The sequence below is a fragment of the Eufriesea mexicana genome, unplaced genomic scaffold, assembly GCF_001483705.2.
Source record: "Eufriesea mexicana isolate 0111107269 unplaced genomic scaffold, ASM148370v2 scaffold1140, whole genome shotgun sequence".
In the NCBI taxonomy this organism is placed as follows: domain Eukaryota; kingdom Metazoa; phylum Arthropoda; class Insecta; order Hymenoptera; family Apidae; genus Eufriesea; species Eufriesea mexicana.
The window spans coordinates 738,232-764,217 of NW_016909285.1; the positions used below are offsets into that span (position 1 = coordinate 738,232).

A 25,986-nucleotide genomic window follows, 5' to 3' on the forward strand; every position below is an offset into this window, starting at 1 on the left:
CTCCCCCACTTCCGGCACTGTTGTTCGAAAAAAAACCGGAAAAATCGAAAGAGAACCACTGATTCTATTAGAGGAGGTTTCGTTCTATCGAGTGATTATAAAAAATCCGAATTCGAAATGCAAATTTCAAAGAGCTAAGCCACGAAAGATAACGACGCAGTACGACCTGTCACACTCCCCCACTTCCGGCACTGTTGTTCGAAAAAAAACCGGAAAAATCGAAAGAGAACCACTGATTCTATTAGAGGAGGTTTCGTTCTATCGAGTGATTATAGAAAATCCGAATTCGAAATGCAAATTTCAAAGAGCTAAGCCACGAAAGATAACGACGCAGTACGACCTGTCACACTCCCCTACTTCCGGCACTGTTGTTCGAAAAAAACCCGGAAAAATCGAAAGAGAACCACTGATTCTATTTGAGAAGGTTTTATTCTATCGAGTGAATGTAAAAAGTCCTAATCCAAGATCGAAATTTCGGAGAGCTTCGCCATGAGATATAAAAGTCTATTGTACCGAGTGATAATGAAAAATCGTAGTCAAAAGTCGAAGTCGAAATGGTAAGCGATAAGAAATAGCTATATAGCACGGCACGATACGCACTTGCACTCCTATCTCTTTATACACTGTCGAAATCGAAGATAAATTGTGGAAACTATTAGACTACCTTTTCCTACCTATATCTATGAAATATCATAATAGACAAACGATAACTAGTACCTATAATCGAAACTCTACCTACGGAATATCTTTCTTCGATTTACACTCGTGTCACTTGATTTCACACATCACTTTATACATTTGGCACTCAGCTATCTTGCTCTTGATACATTTCACACAATTGCTTATACTCGTGATGTGGCCCGTTCGTAAATATTATCGAGAATGCTGCAAACGTAACCTATAATTACAATTCTACGATACTCGGTCTACAATACTCGATTCGGTTCACTATTATTCTTTAATATATATTTCATCGATTGCGGCAATTGAAACGTCGGTCACTGATGTCCCTACTTCACGAAACTTTTTGTATAGGCATAGAAAATTTCACTTTCTCGGACGCAAATATTTTGACACGTGCATCGGTAGTTCGACTGGCTTCGGCTTGAAGACGGTTGCTGGCGCACGCGCGATGAGTCGGTATGGCGGGAAGATGCTGTATTTTTGAATTTGCTCATATATCGATGTAGAGTATCAAACGATGTCTTTTACATTTATTAATAACGAAAAAGCAAATGCAAATATGTTTCTGTTACGAAAATAACAAATTAAAATGTGCTTTTTGTAATATTAATGAGGACAAAAAAGAAATATGATAAAAATAATAATGATATAAATGAATAAATGATAATCATAATAATGAATAAATAATAAAATTATAATAAAAAATAAAATATGATAAAAATAATAACGATAGTACGACAAAAATTGGAACTCCATAAAATTCCTCATTGGAATAATTAATTATTTATTAATAATTAATTATTATTTATTCTTTATTATATTGTTCTATACGTATCCCATTTATTTTATTCACATGACATCACTAGTTTTCATACATAAATGCATTTAAAACATTTTTTTAAATAGTCAGCCAATTTTCAATACTTCGTTACCATTTAATGAAAAACTATTATGCACTTCATTCTTGCACATCGTTCCTTATTATCAACGAACATATGTGGACGTCAATGTGTTCCTTTTCTCTCTTTAGGGATAGACTTAGGAATTCTCGAATATATTGTCTATGCACGATCCGGGAAAAGTTCATCGTATGTGAAATTATCGTAGATCTTGTTGGTCAGGTTTATACATGACTTAGAAATGGCTTTCTCTACATGGGGCTGGATGGTACGCAGGACATCGTCGTGATTTTTACCCAGCACATCGTTGATAGCACTTTGCAGAGAACTGTCAAGGTTTTCCGTCTTGAAATCAGCAGTGTAGTCCTTGATGTCCAACTTAATGGGTATCGATTCGAAATGGACGTACTGTTCATTATCGCGCTTGATTAACTTGTAGTACGCTTTTATTTTCGCACCTGCGTTATCTGAAAAAGAGAGTTCGTAGTTATTATCGTGCATGTCGTGTTGCCATAATATTTGATGGTGAAGTGTTCTGTTAGAATCATGGTTGGAAGGTAGAAGATGAGAAGTTGATGTTACGAAATGGTCCCTTTACTCAGGATTATTTGATAATGGATCGATGAGAGAATTTTGATGAGGCTGAATGTCACTATTCTTTCTTTTTTGGCTTTAGTTGTGCTTCTGCAATTCTAGTGGACAGAAGAATGTCTCATGTTCTATTAGGTTGATCGATAAGTAGTATCGAACTTTCGTAGAAAACGGTCCTTGTATACATTAATGTATATCAAAAGTAACAGATCAAAATTCGATAAAACCTTTTCCTATTTTATTTTACACTGAAAATACCGACGTCACTCCTTGGCCAACCCGTATATCGTATATTCTACAGACTATGTGCTATGTTCGAGATTTTCTATTCTACGTTCTAGGTGTAAGGAATATATGTGTTATGTATTACATGTTACATCCAATGATTCATAAACTATACCTTATGTTCTATATTCTCTTCTATATTCTGTATATTCTATATTGTTCTACATTCCCTTATCTATGTCTTGAATGGCTAAGGTTGAGAGTGTAAGTCAGTTATGTGTATGGAGAGTTGGGTAAACCAGAAAGGTGCAATATCTTGGATAAGGAAAGCTATGTAAATCCAAAAACCGAAATGTGTATGAATTAGTGAAATAAAATTATATTATTATGTTATATATTCTCGATTGAGTATTTTTCAAATATTCTATGTATTATATTATGTTCTATATTCTCGATTGCGTATTTTTCAAATATTCTATGTATTATATTATGTTCTATATTCTCGATTGCGTATTTTCAAATATTCTATGTATTACATTATGTTCTATATTCTCGATTGCGTATTTTTCAAATATTCTATGTATTATATCCTAGGAAGTAACTCATGTATTCTCTGTACCTTGTTCTAGCTACACCTGTAATGATTTAAATAATATATTGCTTTCAATAGTACGTCTATATTCTATGTAATACATCTTATACTCTATATTCCGTGTTTTAAGTTGTCCTCCATTCTACGTCCCACGTCCTAAATGGTATAACCTATATTCTATGTCCTGTGTCCTAGATAGTACAATTCGTATTCTCTGTGCTATGTGCCAGGTAGCATGATCTACATCCTGCGTCGTGTGTCCCAGGTAATTCTGTGTAATACATCCTATATTCTATATTCTCAATTGTGTATTTTGCAAATATTTTATGTACTATATTTTAGGAAGTACCTCATGTATTCTCTGTACCTTGTTCTAATTACAGTTGTAATGATTTAAATAATATATTGCCTTTAATAGTCTAATGTTTTAAACAGTACGTCTATATTCTGTGTAATACATCCTATAATCTATATTCTGTGTCTCAAGTTGTCCTCCATTCTACGTCCTCCGTCCTAAATGGTTAAACCTATATCCTATGCCCTGTGTCCTAGGTCGTACGATTTACATTCCTTATCCTATGTGCCAGGTAGCATGATCTACATTCTGCGTCCTATGTCCTAGGTAATACAAGCTACTGTGTTCCCCAAACCCTACGACGTAACCAATTTACATTCTACATGAGCCATGTTCCACACGTTGTTTCACGTTCCACCCCCTGAACATATGTATCACGTCCTTCGTCTCACGCGAAGTTTTATATTTCACGATTGTGCCTGCACACGTTTTACGTTCGATTTTGCGCCATATTTTACATTCTATGCTCTACATGCAATCCACAGTAAGTTTTTCACTGTGCATTTTCACTTCACAGCTTCTGTCAACGTTCTACCTTCTAACTTCTACACTGTTACTGCACTGTATACTTCGGTCCTAAGTGACTTGTTTAAAATTCCTCAGCCATGCAAATGCACCTGACCATTCTCAAACGAGGTGCTATTCAAGGAAAATCTATTCCAACTATTGCAACGCTAAGAGAACGTAACGAAGGATCCCTCTGCGATTCATTATGATTTTATCCGGCCATTATGTTCATCCTGAATTTAAGGACTTCATGAGAAGTGACGTCATAGGTGACATAAATTCAAATCCTTTGACATACTGCATTTCAAGACCATGACTCCCTTTCTCTGTATGGGGACCAGGATATTCAACTTGAGAAGGAAGTCAGCATCCAATGTAATTTTGTCGAACGCGAAATCCGCAGTTAACTCCTTCTTCTCGAGGTCCAGGTGCAAGAAATTTAGATGGAAAGTCCAGAGTCCGTTGAGTTTGATGTCCTTGGCGGTGATCTTAATCTGTGGCTCGTCGATAATTTTCATTTCGTTGATTTTCAGTGGCTCTATCGATGGGATATCCAACTCTGGCATTCCATTGCGTAGATTCCCTCTTAGGGCTGTCATGCTATTGTTGACACACTCATCGAAGTGCGGGTTCCTTCTGCCGCACACGTGGATGTAAGATGCTGGAAAGAAGGCACAAAAATCAGCATAAATGTAGGATACCATTTCGGAAAGAAATCGCGAATCGGCTATTGCCAATAAAAATAAATTATAAATTGATCAATATTTTCTAGAAGCAAATGGAGAAGTTATTTTCGGTAACAAAATTAAGTGGCGTGGCGAAGTACAGGTTAAGAAAAGTATAAAAGCATGGTCCTCGACGACCAAAACAGAGTCCTTAGAAATCAATTGTGACTAGCACGGGCGTGAGTCGCTCGGTGTTGGAAAGAGAGTTAAATTAGAGTGCGTCTGTGTGTGTTTTCGTTTCGTTACCATGGTGCTCTTTTCCCAAGTTAAATTAGTTTCAGAGTTTTCAGTTTGTGTTATTCTGTTCTTGTTTTCTAAATTTTCGGTGCCTCGAAACCAGTTTTCGCCATTCTACATAAATACGTATAAAATATGAAATAAAATAAGAACATAAGAAATAAATATTTAACGTCAAGATAACAGAGAAATATTAAAATAATTACAAAAATATAGCAATATAAAAATTAAAGAATTAAAATTCCTTATTGAAATAAAAACAAATTTTTAACTTGGAAATTGATTTTTATATTCCTGTTACGAGATGCGATATCTTTTCTAAAGATTTTGGTAATTTCTAACTTTTAATTTATAACCTTTGCTTTTGTCCTCATCATCTTTCATTTATTTTTATAAACTATTCTTTTTCTAATTCGTAATATCAGTAAAAATTTCCAATTATTATCACCATCCTTAGCATCTAAAGTTCCTGCTTGAATAAAAATCAAAATTAATTTTCTACAGCAGTAATATACTCTACTGTAAAGGCAGGAATTGATTTAAAAGTTGAGGAAGGTAGATTAGACGATTAAAAATTAAAATGAGTGCAAAGAAGACTATTACGAGATAATTTAAACAAGGCATAATGCAAGAAAAATCTGCATTTCTAAGAACGTTAACGTTTACTTATTTCGTTCGGAGATAAATAAGTTTTGTAAATATTGTATAAATACTGCGACATTAGCAATTCCAATTTCCTTGCGTAATGTAGTTTGATCTGTGACGTACGTTGTCAAACATTCGTTTCTCCCAGTCGTTTAAGAATATTCATAAAATTCCGTTACTCGAATAATCGTACACTCGGTCATAATCAGTATTATACAATTAAGATACAATTGACATATAATTGATATAATCTGTCAACAGAGTCGATCTGTTACTTGAAAGTTTAAAATACAAAGACGGAGAAATACTCGGCTAATTTGCATATCATCGGGTAATAAAATCAATTAATTCGATATAGTTGCTTATTTAATTATTCTTCGTGCTTGTACTTTGCCATTGATTTATTCTTAAGCGCACCGGATGCGGAGCTGTATTATTACTCGACGTGACATAATCTGTATTTCCATTAAGTCATGGATATACCTTTTTGCCTTTCTCCCACCTAGCGGTTTATAATCTTCGCTTTTCTTGTTGTTACAAAATAATCCTCTTACGTATGATTGCGTATAGCGTTCGGTCAATTAGAAGGTAATTTTATTTTTCACAGAATAGGAAGATCCGAGAACATATTTCGAATACAAAATTTTGCTGCGTATAACAAAGAAAATAATATTACACGGAATAGGAAAATCGGAGAAAATATTTCGAATACAAAATTTTGCTGCGTATAACAAGGAAAATAATATTACACGGAATAGGAAAATCGGAGAAAATATTTCGAATACAAAATTTTGCTGCGTATAACAAAGAAAATAATTTTACACAGAGTAGGAAAATTTAGAAGAGAAGAAAGACATGCCAAAAGAATAATTATTTTACGTACGATTAGGTTGTTACGCACAATTCAATAAAGGATAATTTTATTATAACGAAGAAAATAATTTTACACGGAATAGGAATATCGAAGAAAATATTTCGAATACAAAATTTTGTTGCATATATCAAAGAAAATAATTTTACACAGAGTAGGAAAATTTGGAAGAGAAGAAAGACATGCCAAAAGAACAATTATTTTACGTATGATTAGGTTCCTACGCACAATTCAATAAAGGATAATTTTATTTTTTACAAAATAGGAAGATTGGAAAATATATTTCAAATAGATAAAGTTTAGTGCATATTTCCAAGTTTGATAAAATAATTAATTTACACTGATGTAGCACAATCACTATACTGATTGTTCAATCTACTACAGAATAGTTTAATTCTTTTCTATGAGAAAAATAGTTAAAATTACTGTAATATAATAGGAGATATATTTAGGATGAAAAATTTCGGTGCATCCAAATCTAAAGTCTATCTAAAAGTAACCTTGTTAATCAGATACATAACCAGTCTTTAGAATTTTCCTTTCCTCCTAAATTTTTTATTTTTCCATTCACGTTGACTTTAAATTTGACCCGTTTCTTAATATTTTTCCTCGGTCGAAGCAATGGAAATTTTGCAGATTGCTTAATAAAATTTGATCCTGACATTTGAATAATACCTCACGAAATAACAGCAAAAGAATGGATAAAATCGTCAAATTATTTTGTTAGCTCTTTTCGTTTACACACCAAACACGTCGTTTTGCAAATTAAGATCGAACAACGCGAAATTACGCGAACTCTTCTCATCTGCAGTGGTGAAACTGTTCGAAAACAGTGAGTGCGGTTTGACTCTTAAGAATTAGACAGTTGTCTATCTGTCGTAACTCGTAGTTGCTTTAAATTCCACGTGCAATTAAGTCTATCGACTTCCTGGTTTTCGACAGTGTCGACGAAACATCGCGCGAGAAATTTTCCTTCCGTGTTCCTCAGCCTTGTTGGCTCTACGATACTTGGTTAACTATTATTGCATTCGATTCATATTAATATCTGTTGAAACGACGAGTGCACTTTGTTTCTTTACTAAATATCTAAATAATGAATTTTCTAGAGCGTTTCGAGTGCCATCATAGGTAGAATTCAGGATATAATACTGTTACATGTATTACAATTATAAGTATGCATGTATTACATTGTATCGCATACTAATTAAAATGTGATTTTACGTTTTATTAATTAGGATGTAATTGATAATTATATTATCTTTCTATTTATATTCTGGCTTTATATATTAATATTGTATTGAAACAGGTACATTTCTTTATTAAATAATATATATCATCGTATATTTATTTATAAACATATTGTATAATTAATACAATTAATAATTATATTCATTATTATATTAATTATATAATTAATGTACATTTTATCTGCTCTAATACTTTGTGAATATGTAGACACGTAATAAAAATCGTTCACTGTACGAAACGTATGAAATAAATATTACTAAATATTACTAAATTAATATTACTAACGAGTATTATTACTAAAGAATGTTACTAAAGAGTATTTGAATTCCGAGATCTAAGTCCTGAGGTCGAGTTCGGAGCACCGAGTTCTGACTTATTAATTGCGTATAAATTACAGTCAGTTGTTCTAATTACGCTTACTATGCTTTTGAAGCGATGTAAATAACTCGCAACGTGTAATTATCAAGCGAATTGTTTAGAAAAATAATTTTACACAAAAGTCTAGAATACCGTCCGATATTAGTACTATCAAATCCGTCAAAATGACTGGGTTTAGATATCCAATTAATATTTTATTTTAAAACGCTTAAAATTAATCTCAATTTTTAAAGAAATTAATTTGAAATTTATAAAAAATTAATCTCAATTTTTAAAGAAATTAATTTGAAATTAAAAAAAATTAATCTCAATTTTTAAAGAAATTAATTTGAAATTTAAAAAAAAATTAATCTCAATTTTTGTTTTAATATCTAATTAAATAAAAGGGCTATTTACTTATTTATACGTCACATATCTATTTATCTTCACCACAATACTACAATTACTATCACCTGCAACATATCCAATTATCCTTCACTAGTACGACATCGACACGGTAGACAGACAAATTTTCCATTATTCCTTAAACTTCACTTTTACTCACGAATTGTAGCCGCCGCGAACCCAATGACCGCAAGAAGAAGAAGCAACCTGGAGAACATCTTCGCTTAGGTCACTCCAGAGAGCAAATTAATCGGCAATCTTCTTGATTCTGCCTGATACAGAACTGATTCTCATTCGTTCAGCAGACTTCACTAGTACGACATCGACACGGTAGACAGACAAATTTTCCATTATTCCTTAAACTTCACTTTTACTCACGAATTGTAGCCGCCGCGAACCCAATGACCGCAAGAAGAAGAAGCAACCTGGAGAACATCTTCGCTTAGGTCACTCCAGAGAGCAAATTAATCGGCAATCTTCTTGATTCTGCCTGATACAGAACTGATTCTCATTCGTTCCGCAGGTTCATATATATAGCTTCGAGGATAACAGTGGACTGCGCGAGGATAATTCTGAATCATTTAAATTCACGGTCAAGGTCACAAGATACACAGACGTAGGATCGTGCAGTTCACTCGTCAACTTTGCCCCACCATCTTGTTTTCAACGAGGAAGTGCCGTGGAAAATGTTCTGTTTTGCATTTCGCATCTTACTTTTTCGCTTTGTCTTTCCTTCCTCGATTAATCTTCACTTTGACATTCGCCTGACATTGATAGTCGTTGAGATTTGTCAAAGGATAGGAATTTTTGGACACGTTGCTTTGCGAGAAATAGACGAGGCACTATTTGAAGAATGATCAAATTGACGATGACTGCTTGGGATCTTTTAATTTGAATTTTTTCCCCAGGATTATATGAATGCTAAAATATATTTGTAATTTTGGAAATTATCTCGAATTCATCAGACTCCCTAAATTCTATTATCGTCTTCTGCGATTGCTGGATTTTAATTACAGGTTTTTGGCGAATTTTTCAATACTCTGTTTATAGAGAAAGTAAATGTGTTTCTTTTGGAATAAATGAATCGACGAATTTGTTATAAATTGTTGACTAATAAATTTTGAATTGTCGAAATTTGTAGATTGACGTAAAAGTTCGAAAGGTATTAGATAATCCACATAGATTATAATTTTCTTTTTCGAAGTTATGATTGTTTCGTCTTCGCGAAGAGACAGCAGCTCGAACGAGATTCTTCGTTTCCTTCATTGCCAATATAAATCTCATGAATATAATTTATTATTTACCTTATGAGCTCGTTTATCAGTTGACCATTTTTTCGTTGCAATGGCGACAGTTAGAGACAGCTTGATTTCCTGTAATTTTTCATTTTTATCGAGGGATCTGAAAAAGTCTTGATATGTTAATCAGAAGCTATATTTTATCATGCAGTAGTCACCATAACCCAGAAAAAAATAATTACGTATAATTCTCCATAATAGTAATGTAATAACAAAAATAAGCCTATATTAATATTGGTAATAATGAATCTAGTATAGTGAAAATTATATGACGATAATAATTCGAGAATAATTGCAATTATTTAATAATAGCAAGTGTGATAATACTAAATTAAAAATCTCAGAAATTTGAAAGTGGATGGCTGATAAATAGTCGAATTTTAATATTTCAGTATTAAAAATGAAATTGTTTATTTGAAAACAAAAATTTTGCTGTCCACATTTCCATCATTGATCAATCGATATCGATCAAAAGTGATCTAGCCAAAGTGATATTTTTTCACTCCCAGGATCGTATCCTTTGCGCGTGCATTAAGCGAAACAGGAGAAATCCTTTTAAATCAGCATCGTTAACTCAAATTCGCGCACAACTTTTTCCCTCAGTAATGAATCACGTTTCTTATGCAATTTAGTGGAATGATTGATGATGACTATATTTATGCAGATCTGTTTTTGCATTATTGATGACGTTACTTGTGTTTTATACCAATTTTTAATTTAGAACAGACGAGGTTGATTTCTAAACGGCTCTCGATTTGTCATTCGTATTGAAATGATAGTTATACAAATGGCGGACAAAGAGAGTCGTGGAATGAAGTTATGGGGTGTAATTAACGCATAAATGAGTTGAAAGAGGGAGTAGAGCACGGAAGAAGAAGGGAAAGCGGATCGTTGGCAGCCAGACAACAAACGAAGAACTATGACTCGTTTTCTTAATTGTAGACCAGTACAGAGAGCATAATAAGAGAAACTACTGTATTTGCTACTGTTCTCCTCTTACTCGCTGCCTTTTTATCCGATATTTCATGGAAAAATTAAATAGATTCTTCTATTATTACTTTGACCAGCTACAACGTTGCAAATGGATTAGGAGAAACGGACGGTTGGTAGCGAGACTGGTTTAAGATTTACCGTGATTACCGTACAACTAGCATAATTGTGTTGGAAGAAAAATATTTTGGTAAAAAAGATTCGAGGAATACTTTAGACGAGACAAAAATATTTAAAAATTAATTTCCAAATATTTTTCACCCAAGTGAAATGGATCTTTTGTATTCTCTTAACACTGATAATACATACATTCGAGTGACATATAAAGAGCACGTCAATTATACGTAAATTATACGCACTTAATTGCGAATTAAATGTAAATGACAGCCACACGCAATTTTTTGAAATCGGTTTATGCATTATGCGTATTATATATTATGTAGTTCGCGTGTATTACGCGTAAATTAATTTATTTGCAATTAGCACGTGTATAGTCTTCAAATTATTTTTCCACGTAGAAAATCGTTTTGCTGCATTTTAATACGACATCCGTCTCGTTTAGCATTACCTCGATCGTGCAAAAAAGTGCATAAACACACGAAAACGTATATTATATCCATCCAATAGTCCTCCTTATCGAGCGATCGACTAAAAAGCAAATTCCATCTCCGTCACGTAACCTCGCCATTACCATAATTAAACACCGAGCTCGCAATCAACCCGGCAATTTTTCCAATCGCAACGATCGACAATCCGAATCGGTGATACCATATCCGGGACTCGAACCCGTTCCCCAAACGGACGAAGAAAAACACGAAAAAAGGCGAGTAAAATCCGCGATCTTATTGCAACATTCTTCCACGAAGTAGCCAACTAATACCATGATTAAGATCGAGGCGAGCTTGGAGGCTAGTGACCAGCCATGCTCGCATATTTTGTCACGGATCGCGGGATTTCGGTGCGGCATAGCGTACGCCTTTGCAACTTTCGCCGTCTATTAATGGTCACTCGCAAGAGAGAGAAAGGGAGAGAGAGATAGATATGAATAGAGACGGAAATAGGGATGTAGAGAAAAGGGAAAAAATCGCGGAAATCAGGGCTCCAATCCACAGCGTTTCCCATCCCTCTCTATCTTCTTCTGCATACATTTGTGAGAGAAAGAGGGAAGACAAAAATGACAAAAATCGGCACTTGAATGGATATTCTTCTTTACCGATCTCTATACCGTTTGTGAGAGGAAGAAAAGGGGATAGGAAAAGAAAGAAAATCACGAAAATCGGCACTTAAATCGATATTCTTCTTTACCGATCTCTATACCGTTTGTGAGAGAAAGAAAAGGGGATAGGAAAAGAAAGAAAATCACGAAAATCGGCACTTAAATCGGTGTTCTTCTTTACCGATCTCTATACCGTTTGTGAGAGGAAGAAAAGGGGATAGGAAAAGAAAGAAAATCTCAAAAATCGGCACTTAAATCGATATTCTTCTTTACCGATCTCTATACCGTTTGTGAGAGGAGGAGGAAAGGATAGAAGGAGAAAGAAAGATTCGAAAATCGGCACTCCAATCAGCTCCATTTCCCATAACATTCTCCCTTCTCTTTTACATACGTCATTCGCGAGAGAAGGGAAGAAAAATCGTGAAAAACTGTCATTTACCGATCCCTATGTAATTTTCGAGAGAAGGGGATAAGAATGGTGGAGATCGGTGCTCAAATCGACACTGTTCTCGATCTTTCTGTATCCTCTTCCTCTTACGCAACTCGTGCCGGAAAAAGAGAAGGAAAAATCGCGGAAATCGGCACTCGAATCGACTCGATTCTCCATCTTTTTCTAGAGAAAGAAAATCGTGGAAATCGGCACTATTCTCTGTCTGTTCTACTCGCGCGACTTGAGACAGAAAGAAATCGTAGAAATCGGCACTATTCTCTGCCTATTCTATTCCCTTCTGCCTACACCACTCGCGAGAGGAAGAGGGAAAAGAAATACGCGGAAATCGGCACTGAAATCGGCTCGGTTCTCCGTTTCTCGCGATGCTCTTCCGCTTGCGCGGCTTCCACGCCGAATCGATCATGACGGAAGAACGTCCAGGCACACTACTGCGATCGCTCTCTCGCAATGGCCGCTTTTTACGCGGCGATTACCGTTCCGATCGATCACTGCCGGCCAACGATTTAACGACCGACCCGCGCAGCAAAAGCAGCCATTGTTTTGCCCGGTTTATTCGCCGAGTTTATTCGCCGAGTTTATGCGTCGAGCTTATTCGCCGGGTTTATTTGCCGGCAGGCGATTATTATTCGGTCGTCGACGGATAATTGAGCTCGCACGCGCGCTCCTTTGCGGGCAACCGGCTGAGATCGATCGAGATCGAAGGCTGGTACGCAATTGGAGAACGGAGGTGGGTCGTTTAACGTTGTAAATCAAGGAGTCATGGATTGGTGCAGTAGGGTGAGGAATTTGAGTTCCTTGCTTCTTATATTTGCCACGGATTTTAGTGGGAATTTTGTCGAGCAATTGGAAGGTAGGATAATATTGTTGATTATCTTTGGATGTTGATATTCAATCATTCGGGTAATATATTGATATACTTGGATATTAGTATATGTTAATTATTAAGATATTGATACTCAACATTTTTATTCATATTTATTGTTATTGTATGTAATTATTATAAAAGTTTTTAATTAAAATATATTATAAATATATATATAATATAATTATTATTATAACAATTATAATAATTACACACAATATATATTATAAATTAATATAACAGAAATGGTACTGATCATCTTATTATTAGTACTGGTATGAATTGTTAAGATGATAGTATTGGTAATTCTTGGACATTGATATTAATTATTAATAATCTACAGATATTATTTTCTTATTATTACTAATATCATAATTATTGCAAAATAAATATAAAACTAGTATTGGTAATAGCATTGGCAATACTTGGACGTTGATATTAATTATTAATTATCAATAATCTACGGATATTATTTTCTTATTGTTATTAATATAATAATTATTGAAAAATAAATATAAGACTATTAATAATAATATAATATTATTGTTATTATATTATTATTATTATTATTATTATTATTATTATTATTATAAGGTTCAGGGTACTGTAAGACGAGAATTGTAAGAAACAATATGGCAGCACTCGAAGTGCATCAATATTTATGCATAACGTTACGAGTAACGGTCCAAGTTCTTGTTCGCGTGACAAATCCAGCGAAGATCTGCCGATTTGCAATGCAAAAGCAACCGGATGTAACCGACACTATAGGACGTTGCAACGTTAAGCGAAAAAAATGGCGGTCGAACAGTTCCTCTGTCGCGTCGTGCTATATGAATCGTGGCGAATTAATATTGGCGATGCTTTTTACAATTTTTCTTACAATTCGAACTCGACATTAATCATAACAAGAGCAGTTGATAGAAGGATAATACTCCTGACAGAGTTATACAAGCGACGAAACCTTCAAGTCCGAGCAAATTGAAAATAAACTTAAATTTTCATAACAAACTCTCAATACCTTCACGAAAGTTAAACATTCGTGACAAAATGTTAATAACTTTCAAAATTCGATCACTTTTATTAACTTTTATTATTTATCATATTTTCTTATATACAGGAAAAGCGAAGGAATTATTAAGTTCCGCGGTTTAAAGTTTTGGCGCGAAATTTGAAACTCGTATCCCCTCCGCGTTTACAGTTCAAGCTTCTCGTTATGGAATTCGATCTCGTTTCATTTTATCTTCGTTAAATATTTATTTCCGGCCGTTTTAAGGTTGGTAACACTGTATCTATGGTTGAAAGGCTCACTCAAATTTATTTTTCTTCATTTTACTAATATTTTAGAACGTAGCGTTTGATTTAGGTTAGGTGTAAGTTAGGATTAGATAAAAATTCTTATTGAGAATAGTCGCCAAGTAAATCATAGTTAAAGTCAATTCTAATTGACATTAAATAGCCTTACGAACATTGTAAATTTTCCACCCCCCACGTGGGTCGTAGAATTTCTGGAATCCTGTGTCTCCATAAATCGTCCATGCCTTTTCCTCCTTTCACCGGTTTATTCTCCTGATTCATCGCTAATTTACTATACACCATGAACGAGGAACCTGTTATTATTCTTAGATATTTGCTTCGTTACAAAAAGCTATATAACCAAGTAACTTAGATTAAGCTGTGATGTAACGTTCATTCGTGATTTACGACTGTTTACAAGTTTTTACTCAGTTCGTCAATTTCACTCGCACAACATTCCCCGTTCTTGCAATAAATGTGTATAGCACTTGCAACTGTACATTCTTCGCGTTATAATCCCCACATTTATCATTACGTAAAGGATTCTTTAAGGATACTTATGGTAAACCTAAGTGCCCCCTTCGTTTCTAGGTCGTAGTTAGAAGCATACGTGAATATTTTATATTTACGTAATTTATGCAATGATAATTTTTTTATTTTAATTATAATTTTGTAATTTTCTTTCTTAGCAGGTACTATTTCCTGAGAATGGTGCAAACCACCGTTGTTGCAATTTTTCTTTTAACTTGATAAGAAAATTCTGTAATTTCTCAAAATTAGAATCTTGTTAATTTTTTAATTTAATTTCTGAATCTGTTTGACGTATTTTAAAAATTTTATTTTATTAATTTATAAACATCGAGAGGTGATAATTTAAAGGATTTACAAATTTACTTTATTTTTGTCTACATTTTTGTCTATTTTTGTCAACATGTCTTTATTATACTTGGCCCCAAAAAATTCCTTCCGCTTCGTTATTATAATTTTGAGATACTTATTGTGGAGTGTACAGTTTTCAAAAGAACGTAATTCGTAGTTCTCATCCTTCTCCAATAACCCACCCCTAACTTCCTCTTCAATCTCACCTCGCACTATATTTATTATTAAAATAAGATTATACAAAGAAAGCGATTAATTAAATGCGAATAGTGTACAGGGTGTCTCAGGTTTTAATGTTCAAACTTTGTCAGTATATTTTGTGCCACTGAATAAGAAAAAAATATTTATAATCATGTCATTTATAGATTTATTAAAAAGTTATAATACAAATATGGAATACAAGTGATACAGGCTCTAATAGATTTATGTGTTTAATATCTGACATCTTCGATATCAGAGTTAATTAATACTGCATTTCAAAATGTCCACCGTTCCTGGCGATACATGATTGACAACGATTAAGGACCAAATTTATAACTGTGCGAATTTCGTTTGTAGTTTTTGTCTGGTTCATTTAATTGGAAGCATTATTAATTCTTCGTATTAATTCATTACGCGAATTTATTCGTGTTCGATACACTTTGTTTTCCGAAGTTGTTCATAGATAGAATTGAGTGGAGTAAGGTCAGGCGATTTTGGCGATCAAGAGATTGATCTGCGTTGGTCTGTCTATCCGAGAGGAAATCGATTATCATATCACAGCTGAACTTGTGTCTCGTATAAGGAGAAAAATAATTGCAAACAACTCTCCTAACGACATCCTTTGATCTCTCGTTAATAAGTTCGATATGACACTGCTTTCTCGAGAGGATCCACCCTCGCTTTCTCTAATTTTTCCCTTAAAATTTCCTTTAAATCTTCGGTCATCGGAAATATCACAGACCAATTGTATTTATTAGTTGTTGATTATTAATTAGTAGCCATTAATTATTATTTCTGATTTCAGAGTTCAGAGCTCTGAGTACTAACGTCTGAGTACTAAGTTCTCGTTCATTGACGAACGTTTTTCTAACAGGGCCTGGCTTTCTTAGCCATTAATTATTATTTTTGAGCTCTGAATTCAGAGTTCTGAGATCTGAGTTTTTACTTCTGAGTACTAAGTTGTTTTTCGTCCAGAAACGTTTTCCCCAAAGGGTCTGGCTTTCTTCGTCATTAATTATAATTCTTCAGTTTTAAGTTCTGAGTTCTGAGTTCAGAGTTCAGAGTTCAATGTTTTGAGTCCCGAGCTCTGAGATCCGAATTCTGAATTTTGAGTTCTAACTGCTGGGATCAGAGTTCAGAGTTCCAAGTTTTGAGCTTTGAGCCCTGAGTTCCGAGTTCTGTCTTCTGAGCTCAGAGTTCAGAGTTCCAAGTTTTGAATCTTGAACCCTGAGTTCCGAGTTATATCTTCTGAGCTCAGAATTCAGAGTTCCAAGTTTTGAGCCTTGAGCCCTGAGTTCCAAGTTCTATCTTCTGAGCTCAGAGTTCAGAGCCCTGAGGCCTGAGCTCAAAGTTCCGAATACTAACTTCTAAGTTCTAAGTTATTGTTCATCGACGAACGTTTTCCCCGAAAGACCTGGCTTTTATCTCATCCACTCATTTCCGATTCTCTTCCCTTTTCTTGTCCTTTTCTGCTCAGAGTCTTTAACCATATGAGAACCAAGCAGCGCGATAGCGCCTCCTCTATCCTGTGTCAAAAAGTGCCAGCACTGTAAATTGCGAAGGTGACAGCAACTGCACTCTTGATTCCATCAACCCGTATCTCAGACACGAAATCAGACAAGCGCTATCACGCCGCTTAGCACTTTTGTATACAGAATGCAACAAACGCCATGTCAATTGTCAATTGTCAAATACTCATCGTGAACGAGCAATTGTCAATAGGAAAATAAGAAAGACCCGTCGCACTGAAACGATACTCCTCGAAGAACTGGAATGAAAAACAAGCTAAAACAATGAACACGAGGACATCCCGACGATACGCAACTCGAGCATCGAGTGACCTGTGAAAATCGCGAAGAAAGGCGGATGGATGGCGGCAAAAGGCGATTCGACGGCTCGCAGCACCGTTCTCCAGCCGTCAACTTCTCCGTGGCGCGTGCCACAGGGCTGGACCAATGACCGACAAGTGGCACGAGGTAATCAACATGCTTAATGCGATAAGGCAATCCCTGCAGCCCGCCCGGGGATCGCGGCTTTACATATCATCCCCGTCTTGCGATCGGCTAGTCGCTGAGAACCTGCTGACCGGCCGCCATGTACGCTCTTCTTCTTCTTTGTCTTTGGTACGACCACTTCGTCTTCTTCCTCTCCTCTGTCTCATCCAGAGTTCTTCAGCCTTCGACCACGAGGAACCTCGCTGATCCTGCTGGCTAATAGCTCGGCTTACCGATGGACGGTGACGGTGATGGGGAATTTTCGCTACCACTGGATAATGGGATGCTTGGAATAGCTTAGACCAGGGTTCATTAGGGTGCTTCCTTGTTTCCAAGGAGTGGAAGCTAGAGTGAAGTTTGCTCGAAGAACGTGCTTCTCGAAGATACTTGGCTACCTGTGCTTTGCCTCTTGGGGGTTCAAGATTCCTCTCTACCCTTTTTCGTAAAAGGCTTTTCGGGTGCACGTGTGTATACCAAGTGAAAGTATTGTAATTAATAGTCGGGTTGTGTTTCAAGAGTGGCTCTTGTCAGGGTAATTTCGAGACGTGAAATTCTTTTTGAATTTAAATGGACTGAGTCATTTTTAAGTTAGATATGACTGTACTCGTTTATTAGGTAGTACGATCGGTATTCATCTTCTGCATGGAAAGATACGATGAAGATGATTCGAGAACGCGATGAATGGAGGAAGTAGAATGTATGGTGACAAAGTGGGAGCTCAGGGAATGGGTGAAATAATTAATATAGTAGACGATATGGTAGATTTGTTTGGTGGATTATGGATTATTGCTCGAGGAAAATTTGCAAGATTGTAAAACACGGAAGACATTATGCTTCTGAAACCGCGGGTAGAGCATGTTGCGGTTTGGAAATGCTATCTACGCATAGTGATGCAACGCTGGTTTCGCCTCGAGTCTATTTTCTTTTTGTTCAAATCGGTTACTCAATGATGCAGCACGGTACGGTAGAATAGCACGTGGCTCTTTTAGATCATTTTCTGTGGCTGTGTGCTAAATAGAATTTGAAGAATCTCATCGAAATTCGTACGTTTTGAAATGTTTCCTTCGGTATAAGCGCTTCGGAATGCGGTTAAAGTATGGTGGTAATTGTGAATGGGTTCTAAATTATGTATACATCGAAAACGTCTTTATTGCAGTGTACCAGCCTTGGCACTATTCGGTTAAAGAGTTTTACAAGCATGCAGTTTCTCGGTAAAGCACGTACTCGCGTACGAGTATGGTATAATCTTCGATCTAGCACGATTCTTTGCTAAAATCCATCGTAGTAGCAATAAAACCTTAATCGGCCGATTCGTGATAACTTTTTATTGCACACTGTCGTTCGGGGAATCGTATTTCATTCTCTCATGTGCACTAATTTTGCATCGCTTTAATAACATTCTTCTAATCCTGCATTTTCGCATCGATGAAGAAAATTATTGTGAAAATTATAGTAAAATATGTTTAATTATAGTAAAATGATAGTAAAAATGATTTTTTTAATTTCTTTTCAATTCTCATCTTTTATCGATTATTTAACCGAAGAGAATTTTTGTATTTTTTCCTAGGAAAAAGAAAAATAAATCATTGTAATTTAGTTAGACTACAGTAATAAAATAAAATAGCAATTAATATTTTTTTTTACGAATTTTTTAATTGAAGAATATTAAATTAAAAATCGTACATCACTAATGTTTCTCTATTTTTTATCGGAGAAAGTATAAAACAAAATTGAGGCCCATATTATATTGGAATATTTCATTATTATACAATATTATTATATTTTATTATTATACAATTATATTGGAATAGTAAAATAAAATAATTTCTGTGACATTCTTAATTTAGCTAAAGGAAATTCGGTTGATTGCTAGAAATTATTAACCTTCTTTGTTATTTATTAAAAAAGAAAATGAAGAGAAATGAAAGAAAGTTAGAAATTATATTATATTAGGATAATAAATTGAAATAACAGTTATAATTTTTACAATATTATTATATATTATTATTATACAATTGTATTATATTGGAATAGTAATATAAAATAATCGGTATTTTCTATGATAATTTCTATGAAATTCTTAATTCAGCTAAAGGATATTCGGTTGAATGCCAGAAATTATTAACCTTCTTTGTTACTTATTAAAAAAGAAAATGAAGAAAAATGAAAGAAAGTTAGAAATTATATTATACCAGGATAATAAATTGAAATAACAATTATAACTTTTCCACGCTTTTTTCAGCCTAATGGCGACTCTATTCTCTGCAGCCTTTGCTGTTTTGCGTGAGTATTTCCTTAACATAATGAATTAACATAACCACCTGTGCAAAATGTCAATATGCTTCTCGCTAAAAATATGTGTCAGTCTAAACAGAGAAAAGAATCTTCTCTCGTCGGAATCCACTCGATCGATCGATCCCCGAAGAATGTGTCAAAGGAGTTAATTTCACCATGTTAGCCTCTCCTCTAATTTCTGCATTGACCAATAGGTGTACGAAGCGTTTTCGCGAATTCCGACGAGGTCTTCGAGAGGGAACGCTGACATTAAGGATCGATTACAAAATTTCAGTTTAATAGCAAGACTCGAAGGAAAATAGAAGTGTGTCGCGAGTATTTTAAACGCGTTGCGAAATCCGTGCCGCTTTCGGTTTTTAAAGCGGGTCTCTATCCGTGACCATGAACTCGTTCGCGAAGGAATCAAGATCGCCATTCTGGTGCACTTTGGCGAACCCTTTTCCATTTTACTTTTTCTTTTTCCTCCAGTCGCCACATCGGCATATGAGATATTTGGATCTCATTTTAACAAATGCAGGTAGTTATAAGTTTGAGATTTTGTTCCTTTATTTGTAGCAGGTTTTGGAATTTTCGATCCTGGTTTTAGTAAATATGGGTAATTTTAATTTAGAATTTTTGGTTTTCTATTTGCAGTGATTTTTGGAATTTTGGATCCTGGTTTTAGTAAATATAGGTAATTTTAATTTAGAATTTTTGTTTTTCTATTTGCAGTAATTTTTAGAATTTTGGATACTGGTTTTAATTAATGTAGGTAGTTTTACCTTTGAATTTTTGTTCCCTCGTTTGCAATAATTTTTGGAACTTTGGATCCTGGTTTTAATCAATATGGATAGTTTTAATGTAAAGTTTCTGTTTCTTTATTTGCAGTCATTTTTGGAATTTTGGATCCTGGTTTTACCCAATATAGATGATTTTAAGTTAGAATTTTTGTTTTTCTATTTGCAGTAGTTTTTAGAATTTTGGATCCTGGTTTCAATTAATGTAGGTAGTTTTACCTTTGAATTTTTGTTCCCTCGTTTGCAATAATTTTTGGAACTTTGGATCCTGATTTTAACCAATATAGGTAGTTTTAACTTAGGACTTTTGTTTCTTTATTTGCACTTATTTTTGGAATTTTCCAATTTATTTTAATAATTTAATCAACGTTGTATTTACTATTTCAACAATTCTCTCGTGTTTTTCTTCAAATAATTTTCCTCTTCTCTCCTACATTTTCGAATTCTTTGATTTATCGGTGTTTTCGTTATTTTTCTTTCCTTCCAGCTTACAATTAAGAATTTTCCAATTCATTTAAGTAATCAATTTTGTGTCTACTATTTTAATACTTTTCTCGTCTGTGGTTTTAAATAATTTCCTTCCTTTTCCCCTTCAATTTGCAATTAAAGTCTTTGATTTATTTAGATAATTATTTTTATATCTACTATTTTAACAACTTTTTTGTCTATTTTCTTAAATAATTTTCTCTTTTCCCTTCTTCAATTTTCAGTTAAGAAATCTTTGATTTATTTCGATAATAATTTTTATATCTCCTGTTTTAATAATTCTTTCATACATTTTTTCATTTCCCTTTCATACTTCATACTTTCAGGATGTATCGCAATACTTTGCTGTATTTCTACCATTAATATATATAAATATAAATAATCATACAAACGTGTATAAAGCAAACTCATTAGCGAAGTTAGAAGGAAAGATAATAACAGTAAAATGAAATTAACGTGTACGTGTAAAAACGAAGGTCTTTTTGCTAGTTAAGCAGTTGATTTTATAATTGAGAGCTGCCGGGAACGAGTATGGATTACGAGATGAAATGCTAAATTTTAAATTGTTCGTTCGAGGGTATTGGCTGCTAATCAATAAACATTGTTTCGTACACGTGGGTCGATTTTTAATTCTTCACTTATTCCGGATAATTAAACATTCGCACAAGTCTGCAGGTGAGAAGCCATTCTTTGTGCGAGTCTCTTTCGTTTCTATCTAGGACTGGAAACGTTCGAGTGCATGACACGATTAGAATAGCAAATTAGCTTCTAATTGTAAGTAAAAGGCGGAATATTTTACAAATGTCTGTCGTAATCGCGGTGGTCTCAAACACATAAATTAATGAATCAGTTTCCAATTACTTTCCATCTTATGCAGTTGCCTGGGTCTTTGTATGTTCTCTAAGAGTATGGAAATTTACTTAGTTATTGCAGTCAACGATATTAGTACCTTTTCACAGGCATAGTATTAATTAGACATATGCTTTTATTAAACAAGATAATATCTGTCGAGGTGTTGTATTAAATGATAGCTGCCTGATTCCTGGCATTTAATTTCTGATTCTTCATCTCTGATTCTTTAATCTCGAACCTTAAATTGTGACTCCTTGATCTTCGAATTTGAATCCCTGATATTTTATATTTAATCTTTGATCATGATTTCTTGCACCTTAATTCTTAATTTATAACCTCTGACTTTTAATTCTTGATTTTACAATGTGGGTACCTGATTCTTGGTCTTTGACCCTCGATACCTAGTACCTGATTCTTGGTCCTTGATACTTGATATTTGCACTTGATACTTGGTTCTTGATCCTTGAACCACGATTTTTAATCTCTAATCTTTTATTTCTGATTCTTTATTCTAGAGAACTGGTACCTGATGTTGGATTCTTGAAACCTGGAATCTGATTCTTGACCCTTCATATTTGATACCTGATCTTTAATACTTGATGCTTAGTTCTTGATCCTTGAAACACAATTCTTAATTTCTAATCTCTGATTTCTGATTCTTCATTCCAGAGAACTGGTACATGATATTCGATTCTAGATACCTGACACCTGGTACTTGATTCTTGATCTTTGATTCTAGATACCTGATCCTTGATCCTTGATACTTGATACCTGATCCTTGTTATTTGATACTTGGTCCTGGTACTTGATACTTGATACCTGATTCTTGATACCTGATTCTTGATACCTGATTCTTGATACTTGGTTCTGGTACTTGATTCTTGATCCTTGAACCACGATTTTTAATTTCTAATCTCTGATTTCTGATTCTTCATTCCAGAGAACTGGTACCTAATATTCGATTCTAGATACCTGACACCTGCTACTTGATTCTTGATCTTTGATTCTAGATACCTGATCCTTGGTCCTTGATACTTGATACCTGATCCTTGTTATTTGATACTTGGTCCTGGTACTTGATACTTGATACCTGATTCTTGATACTTGGTTCTGGTGCTTGATTCTTGATCCTTGAACCACGATTCTTAATTTCTAATCTCTGATTTCTAATTCTTCATTCCAGAGAACTGGTATTTGATATTCGATTCTTGATACCTGACACCTGGTACTTGACTCTTGATTTTTGATTATTGGTACCTGATACCTGATACTTGATTCTTCATCGCTGATTTTTGTTTCCTAATATATGGTACCTGTTTCTTCATTCCTGATTACTGAATCATAGTCCTTAATCCGCAATTAATGATTGCTAATCCACAATCTCTGCTCTCTGATCCACGATTAATGACTCCTGATCCACCACCTTTGATCTCTGATAATTATTATATAATAATAATTTCTGACCTTTGATACACAATTAATGGCTTCTCAGCCATTAATTTGACCTCTTATCTACGTTTCCTGATCCATGATCTTAATTTATTTCTGATGTTTGATCTCTGATCCCTGATTTTTTATTATAGGCAGTTCATACCCGATTCATAGTTTCTCGTGTTTACTCGTTGACAGTCCATATCACATTCGCTTAGTAGCATAATCCATGGGTCTTTTCGATTCGCTCAGTGCGATTCTATCGTGGCAGCAAGTCAGTAGCTAATCCAGTTTCAGCGATGACTCAATTTCACAGCACCTTACATAAAACCCTGCAAGAAGAGCGACCCGGATATCAACAAGTGCATCACCAGGTCCATCGACCAGCTTCGTGACAAATTAGCGACTGGGATACCAGAGCTGGAAGCACCTGCCATCGAACCCCTGAATCTCAAGGAAATTCGTCTGTTTCGAGGACCCGTTGGAGCTAGACTTGACATCAATATCACCGACTTAAGGGTAAATGTGCAGCAACTCGAGCATTCCGCTTTGTTACAAATTAGCCTTTATGTTAACCCTTTGCACTCGAGAGGCGCCCTTCAGTCTCCATTTGATAAAATTTCGAACATCGATATTAATTAATATGTCAAATTTAAGATAATGTAACGGCGTGAGAGGTATCAAAATCAAATAATTCTATGTGTTAATTATTATAAATTTCTTATTTACTGCTCAGAAAACTATCGTCGGCTCTCTACTAGAAAATCTTTCAACTCCTACCTTTTTATAGCCAAAAAATCATCGGGTGCAAAGGATTAATAATCGATTGGAAAATCACTATGACATACTTATGTTCGAGCGTGTATGGAAACGTAGGAAATCTTTAATGCGGGCGTTTCACAGCAATTTTCCTCTTTTAAGGAAATCTAAGTAACTTATTAAATCATTTTAGGAACTAAATCCTAGGATCTAATTTATGAAAAATGTATTTAGTATACATCTTTTAATATTTTTCAACCTTCCACAAGTATCTCAATATCAAGAGAAAAATATTGATATCAAAGTTTCGATTTAAAAATTTCCCATTAAGTAATACAATTTAATTTCGTTTAATTTCAATTTAAAATTGAAGCATGTCGTATTATTTTCTATCATATTAATTTAATTTTATGTGCGAATAGTTGAAATTATTTTTGAAATCGGTGTAAATATTTATTCGAAGATCTTCTCATTGGTGGATTCTATTCTGAAATGGATTTATGTTTTACGACCATGGAAATAGGTATCTGGACCATCCACGTTCAAAATTCGCGATCTCAAGGCAGATGTGGAAAACGTGGTGTTCACGTTCAAGGTGAATTTCGAGAAATTGAACTTCCAAGGGAAATATCAAATAAACACGAGAGTGCTGTTACTGAAACTGACAGGACAGGGTGAACTCACTGGAACCTTTAGTAATTACTCTTTATTATAGTAATTAATAATTATTCACGTTTTAATTTGCATCCTGGAATATATAAGAAGCCACTTGTCGCTCGTAAATGATCATAAATATTGTTTTTTGTTGTTCTAATGTACTTACTCGATTTGCTCGTGTTTACAAGCCGACTATGACTCAGACGTCGTCTTAAGAGCACGCAAGGTGTTCAGAGACGGCGATACCTACCTGAATTTTGAGAGGATGAAGGTGAAGATCAAGATAGGCAAGGCAAATTTGCATCTGAGTAATTTGTTTGGCGGCGACACAGTCCTTTGTAAGTTAATTAGCTCATTAATTAAACAGGTCCTCGTACTTATAGTTATGAATCATTTTTATAAGAATTTCGTTGAGAAAGAAATTTCTTCGAAATCATACTGCTTTCCGAGCATCGTGATGATTGTTTTTACCAAAATTTGCATAGTATCCCACGTCATGTGGAATTTTATTATACAACTTTTCTAAATTTAATTTTCTCAACACGAAATTTCGTATTATTATAGAATTATTATAGAATAAGTATATTATAAACTATAATCTATGATAGTTAATTCGATCGTTAAATATTTTTCATACGATTTGCTATTATATTTATTTTTTAATTTTGAATTGAATAATTTCAATCTTTTCGTTAGTTTTATGTATGAAATAATTTGTAGAATTCTGTATACCATAGAAAATTAATTTCTCTTTTTTCCAATTAGCTGCTGCGACTCACGAGTTGTTGAACAACAACAACGCACTCTTCCTGGACGAAATCACGCCAGTTTTGGAATTATCATTGGCAGAGCTGTTCACAGACGTGGCCAATAAGATCACGAAGTCCTTCACGTACAAAGAACTGTTTCCAGATGATTAAACGAATTCTCGTAGAAACTGCAACTCTTCAGAGTCGAAATTTCGATTTCTCATAAACGAAGATACGATTTTTGTGTAAAAATTCTTGTAAAAATGTGTATAGCTGCTTTATATTAAATTCAAGGGAGTCTACGTTGTTTTTATTTTCAATCCACGATGGAATGGAGGAAGGAATTTGGAGACTCAGATTTTCTTTATAATTTCTGATAATTAATAAAATCATAATCAATGAATAATAAAATGTAATAGAGTTAACTAGAAATTAGTTAGTCATATTTTGGGATAA

At 34.3% G+C, this 25,986-nt stretch overlaps 2 protein-coding genes across 6 annotated transcripts; one reads left to right on the top strand and one right to left on the bottom strand.

The window, feature by feature from the left end:
• The first annotated feature begins 546 nt into the window (after positions 1-546).
• On the top strand, positions 547-25,986 carry LOC108547713 (protein takeout). 4 transcript variants are annotated; one of them, XM_017900340.1, is made up of 6 exons: positions 547-557; positions 19,768-19,808; positions 23,682-23,884; positions 24,648-24,819; positions 24,970-25,119; positions 25,547-25,986. In XM_017900340.1, exons 2-6 carry the CDS (start codon positions 19,772-19,774, stop codon positions 25,699-25,701), a joined length of 717 nt encoding a protein of 238 aa, XP_017755829.1. In that variant the 5' UTR covers positions 547-557; positions 19,768-19,771; the 3' UTR covers positions 25,702-25,986. The 4 variants fall into 4 exon arrangements, with proteins under 4 accessions (XP_017755829.1, XP_017755827.1, XP_017755828.1 ...); XM_017900339.1 differs by lacking the exon at positions 547-557 and adding an exon at positions 17,609-17,654; XM_017900341.1 differs by lacking the exon at positions 547-557 and adding an exon at positions 17,969-17,989.
• LOC108547716 (uncharacterized) lies at positions 1,525-8,854 on the bottom strand. 2 transcript variants are annotated; one of them, XM_017900344.1, is made up of 3 exons: positions 8,720-8,854; positions 4,152-4,514; positions 1,525-2,050 (listed from the first exon to the last, which is right to left on the bottom strand). In XM_017900344.1, exons 1-3 carry the CDS (start codon positions 8,775-8,777, stop codon positions 1,746-1,748), a joined length of 726 nt encoding a protein of 241 aa, XP_017755833.1. In that variant the 5' UTR covers positions 8,778-8,854; the 3' UTR covers positions 1,525-1,745. The 2 variants fall into 2 exon arrangements, with proteins under 2 accessions (XP_017755833.1, XP_017755832.1); XM_017900343.1 differs by lacking the exon at positions 8,720-8,854 and adding an exon at positions 8,502-8,612 and having other exon boundaries at positions 1,529-2,050.